Source organism: Cydia pomonella, chromosome 2, assembly GCF_033807575.1.
Source record: "Cydia pomonella isolate Wapato2018A chromosome 2, ilCydPomo1, whole genome shotgun sequence".
Classification (NCBI taxonomy): Eukaryota; Metazoa; Arthropoda; class Insecta; order Lepidoptera; family Tortricidae; genus Cydia; species Cydia pomonella.
In genome coordinates, this window is record NC_084704.1 from 22,055,993 (window position 1) to 22,061,992 (window position 6,000).

At 37.6% G+C, this 6,000-nt stretch overlaps 1 protein-coding gene across 5 annotated transcripts in view; it reads right to left on the reverse strand.

The window, feature by feature from the left end:
* The window catches only part of LOC133534624 (uncharacterized), a 139,635-nt gene extending 135,595 nt beyond the window's left edge, over positions 1-4,040 (reverse strand). For 2 of the 5 annotated variants that reach the window (XM_061873830.1, XM_061873831.1), the window contains exon 1: positions 1,774-3,751. In XM_061873830.1, coding sequence (XP_061729814.1) covers positions 1,774-3,058 — 1,285 coding nt within the window. In that variant the 5' untranslated portion in view covers positions 3,059-3,751. Of the gene's footprint in view, positions 1-1,773 lie in introns of all 5 variants that reach the window. The other 3 variants (XM_061873832.1, XM_061873833.1, XM_061873829.1) reach the window with 3 other exon arrangements.
* Between the last annotated feature and the right edge of the window lie 1,960 nt (positions 4,041-6,000).

A 6,000-nucleotide genomic window follows, 5' to 3' on the forward strand; every position in this document is an offset into this window, starting at 1 on the left:
TAACCCTCCTTATGAAGCCAATAGCCCTAGGTTCGAATCCCGGTAAGGGAATTTATTTGTGTAATGAGCAAGCATCTGTTCCTGAGTCATGGGTGTTTATTAAATTATTTATGTCACAACACAAGCCCTACTGACCTTACCCTGCGGCTGTGCATAATATTTCATTTAAATAGAAAAACTTCCTGACGATGGCACCTTTTTAAACTACAAAGTAAATTACGGAATCCCAAAATAATAATTTATGCTTCCTGTAATCTAGAAGTCCCAAAAAAGTAAAAAAGCAAAGAAACTTTCAATATATATATATATATATATTATACAATAGGATTTACCACCAATGAAAAGAAAAAAACTCTGTATCCGTTTATACTTATCACATGTTTTTGTACACGTGTTTAGGCAAAAGCTATATAAATCATCTGACAAAGGAGAACATCATTACCATAACTCGGCACTTCCCTGAAATTTCCTATCTTTCCTTCAATCTTCTACCGCGACAGGTGAAAGGTTATGAATAGACTGTTATTATTTACCTTGTCGTTTTTTTGCTGCTATCTAATGGTATTTTAATAATGACTTTTGTAATTTGTATTAGAAATTTGAGTTCCATGACAGAAAAAATGTTTGAAGGGCTTTATAAATTAATATACTTTAGATAAAGTAATATTTTTGTGGGCACTGTTTTTGTTTAGACTACGTCGGTTACAAACAAGTATACGGCCCGCCTGATCCATAGCCTATGTACGTCTGCAACTCCAGAGGAGTTACATGCGCGTTGCTGACCCTAACACTCCGCACCCTCGCTGCTTTGGTTAAAAACAAAAACTATTGTTAGAGATAGGTATCTACACTATATGGAACCTATCCATTTCGTTGAAATGCTGTTAGATATTCGTGATGCATTCAGGTCGAACATCGCGACATGTCAAAGCAACGTCATGCTCTAGTGCCAGTTTGCGGTATGGTATTGAACCTTAGGTGGGTTGGAAATTAAATTCCTTGAGTGTACCTATCATATACAGATATGGGTACTATAGGTATCTAATACTTATTCCCTGATGCTATTAACTTTATCGATATTTATGCAGTACATCAGGAAGTGAGTAGCTTTTTGAAAAATGGATGGATGGTATGGGCACGGTATCAGTCAGAGATGCTCATAGTTCGACAGTTAAAATCAAATAAAGGTGTCAAATAATTTACATATTGAATGCATATGTATACGAAAACTGTGAGTACTGTTTGTGGTTAAACATTTGAAAGTACCTAATAGATAAATGTACATACATGTATACAAACCTATAACTATGTTGTCTTATCTCCAAATTTGGCATTTCGACTATAACAAGTATGACAAATGTAAACCATGAATAAAACTTTGCGTGTTAAATCGCAGTGCGTTAATTGTGGGAAATGTTGGGAGTACCATGTCCTTTTAGGATATGAATAACATGGACTTGAATCGTAATGGTGAGACAGGAAAAACACGTTATGTCATTTAAGTATTTAGGTAAATGTTATTGAAATGTATTTATTTTGCGGGATATGGTATATTGATTTGATCTTAAATAGAATTTTAGCGAATTCCATATTCTACCGTGAACGCGAGAGGCGTGACGACTGTGGCTTGTAGATATTGTTCCAAAAATAAAATTTGTGGTTGGGCTTTCGACAAATTATGTTATACCATTATATACCATTATAGGTTATACCATTTCAATGACAATAGGAAAGCCATATTTCATAGCATAAAAACTAAATTAGATCACTTACTGAAAAGGTACTTAGAACCAAGGCTCCGCTTTTTCTCTCTCAACTTATTCTTGAGTATTCTCCTCTTCAGACGGCTAAGCACCATGTCGGCTTCGTCCACACTTTCGGATGACGAAGTGCGGACAATCCGCAAGTTTTCCGACACGGACTGACTCCGCTGTCTCATCGTCACACTCTCTGAATGATTTCGTGGTTCGATTTCTGATAAGCCACGTCTGTACATTTTTAGGCGTTTATTCATTTCACAAGCCGTCGCCGCGTCCGTGGGAATATTAATAAATCCATTATCTGATGTGTTATCCCGTATTTTTTGAAGACGTGATTTTCGTAAAAGGCATTCGGTTGAGTCGTGGTGCTTCAATGTTTCGGGTGAATTTAGTAAAGATTTCATTGTTTTTCGGCGGTGTACAGCAAACCAATCCGGATTAGACCCGGACCGGGAGGGTAAGCTTTTTAAGTAAGTGTTCAGGAACGATACCTTATTGTGAGGCCCATTATACAAAACTCCAGATTTGGAACGCGCCAAAGTGTCATTTTTATGCTCTTTTGTGGAACCTCTTCTTTGAATGGCATCTTTCAATGACTGGGATTTATGAAGCATTGTGTCTATTTCAATTTCAGATTTGTTCACTTTTGCATCCATTGAAAATTCAGACGAACTTTCTGTTGAACTTATGCCATTCATTTTCAATATTGACTTGGTTTCGGTTTCTTTCAACATTGGCTTTATGTCATCGATACAGCTTTCGTTGTCAGAGCTTTTGTAACTGCTAACTTCACTAGCGCCTTCGGACTGGAAAGGGGTGGTTTCGAGGCTATTTATTTGTAAATTAGAAAAGTTCGTGTTTAATGTGAGTTTACTTGGAATGTTTGTTACATTGCCGTAATTTCGTATAACGTAACGTTTATTACCTCCCTCAACATTATCGTTAATTACGACAGGCGTACGAAATACTCTTGTATAAATTTTGTCTCCAGCGACGGAATTATGTTTCCTAATCGAGTTCTTGTCAATGTAATGTTTGAAATCTTTCTCTCGCAATGACTGGCTGCCCCTGACGGAGTGCTCGTCGCAAGTCTTTATGGAAACATTTTCATCATTTGTCTCCACGAGGAGATTTCCTTCACTATCAAAAAGTTGTATCGTAGGAAATCTGATCCCAGGAGACAGATTTCGCGTCCGTAATTCCCATTTTTGTTGGCAGGCTTTTCTCAGCTGAATTCGAATGACATTATCATCTATTATGGGAACGTCACTATGATTGCCGTCATTTTTTTCCGACATGTTGATTATTTTCTTGGTTGTTTGTCAATAACACTTTACGTTTTTATCAGCAACCACTTGTTTATTAACAGTCAGCTGTTCAGTGTTACTTTTGGCGCGTCGCCAGGCAAAGCGTTTCACCCGCATTCTCGTTAAAATAGTTCCAATGTCATATTTGTTTTTCAACCGAAAAATAAAATATATCAGAAACATAAAAATTGCATATTTTAAACTAGAAAAGTAGAGTCACAGACACTCGGTCACTTTCATACACTGTAAAATGATTACTAAATAGGACACTGTAACAAACAGGCGGTGTTGAAAACGGTTGCATAAGCTCGCGTGCCGTGATTGCGCGTAATTGCATCGTCTAATGAGTACTGGGATTTAATTTACGTCAGTTGGCCAGATCTGATTATCAGAGACGGGTAGATTGGATATGTCGAATCGATCGATCACCGAACATTGTAAACGTGAGGACGCGCCCGCGCGGTCGCAATTTCTCGCGCGTTTTTCGGTGCTTCCGCGCTTGTTTTTGGACGTTCGCGTCTCCGGACATTTCTGCACTGCGGGCTAACAGTGAAATAGATGCGAGACACTATAAATAGAGACCGCCGTACTGGCAGGCTCCCCTTGAACCTATGTGTGTATGAAACATGACGGCACTGACGTAGGCGCAACAACTGTTCGCACTGACACAGTTTTTCACTTGACCATGCAGCGTGCAGCGTGGCCATACGAGCATGCGTCGCTGACTAATGCGAACAGCTGTTCTGTAGCGTAATGTGTAGATATTATTCAATTGAACCGAGGTGTTTGTGCTACTTTACCAATATGATTGTTGGATACATTGTATTGAATGAAGCAATGAATTAAATGCCGTTCTGTCGAGTTGTTCAAATTAAATTGGTTAATTTAATTTGAAGTCACAGAAAGACGAGAACGCTTTATTACTTAGTGATACACTAGTTCCGTCATACCACACCATATTTGTCTCTCTGTCTATCTGGCCACAATGGTCATTCATATCGGTCCGTCTAGCAGAACGACTTTTACACATAACAGCGTCTAACAGTGCCTAAGCGGTAAAGGGTTTCCTTACGACTGCTATACCCGAGGTCGTTGATTGAAACCTCGGCTCATTTCACTGGGTTTCTTTGGTCTTGCAATTACCATGCAATTTTCTGTGGTGAATTTGGTGTGGTGAGGACTCATCTCAATAACAAGGTCAGATGGCAGTCACTGTATAAACTTGTCATTACGAGGACCCAATTGAACGACTGAGACGGTGGCCGGATTCGAACCGCCGTCTTCAGCTTACTCGGTTAACACCCTGGAAGCTACCCCGGCAGCCCGTCACGGCGGTATACGTTCTTAGAAAAACTGGGCGTCTTTGACCAATTCTAAGGGCCAGCAGTAGGTACGTAAAAAGCAAAATAATTTAATTTGTTCCCAAAGTTGAGAAAGGGCGTTTTACCATCTATTCTAGATGTAGTGTCTGTGATTTGTGTCTATAGTACCAGTAATTGGTCACTCTAAACAAATCAGAAAGAAACATGGCAATAGAAGTCTTATGGTTAAGAGTATACAAATAATAAGTATAGCTGTCACCTTATATACGAGTACTCTGGCAAACCCACTTTGTCAGAAGAAAATGGCACGAAATGCTCTATTGGAGGACAACCCAAGGCTCCTATATAATAAATAATAATAAAATATCTTTATTTCGAAGATCAGGCTTCATAGTTAAAACTAAACAAACAAACTTAATATAAAATGGCTTGCCAAACTATAGGTACCATTTATTTTTGAAAAAAAAAAGGTATTGTGAGCATATATTAAAAATGTCCTTTCATACTAGTTATTCATGTTTAAAAGATATGTACTTATTCGGTTTTACACAGGACGGCATTTAAAAAGCCGCAGATTACGATTTTTGACTGGTTTATTGTAGTTATTATATTGGTGAACAATAATTTCTCCAACGACAATTGACAAACATTTACTTTACAAACAACAAATAGTACATTTCGATGCTAGTGCGGAACGTATGCCATTACTTCACGAGTACCGAGATATCGGAGACTCGGGACGAGTGATAGTGATAGTCTATAAGACAGAAACAATTGTAAATATAAAACATTGTATTATTACCTAAGTATCGTTATTTACGATTATTTGTGTATCGTATATTTAAATTGTATAAAAACAAAATCGAATATAGCCTTTGGAAACTTAAAACATACTTGCAGTAAGAAAAAAGCAGCCAAGTGCGAGTCGGACTCGCCCACGAAGGGTTCCGTACCATTTATGACGTATTAAAAAAAAACTACTTACTAAATCTCGTTCAAACCAATTTTCGGTGGAAGTTTGCATGGTAATGTATATCATATATTTTTTTTAGATTTTTTATTCTGTTATTTTAGAAGTTACAGGGGCGGGGGGGGGGGGGGGGGTACACTCACTTCACTTTGGAAGTGTCTCTCACGCAAACTATTCAGTTTAGAAAAAAAATGATATTACTAACCTAAATATAATTTTTGAAGACCTATCCATAGATGCCCCACACGTATGGGTTTAATGAAAAAAAAAAAAAAATTTATGACATTAAAAAAAATTACTTACTAGATCTCGTTCAAACCAATTTTCGGTGGAAGTTTGCATGGCAATGTATATCATATATTTTTTTAGATTTTTCTTTCTCTTATTTTAGAAGTTACGGGGGGGGGGGGGGACACATTTTACCACTTTGGAAGTGTCTCTCGCGCAACATGAACTATGTGGGCCAGAAAGACCATCCTTTTTTATTGAGAAAGGCCGTTTTACCTTCTCTTCTTGAGATAAAATATATGTTTTCGATTTTTTTATAGGGCAGCATTTAAAAAGCCGCAAATGACGAATGGGAAGCCAAAGCTAGCCAAGCTAAGATTTAAGTTCTATAATAATGAAACTATCAATTGATA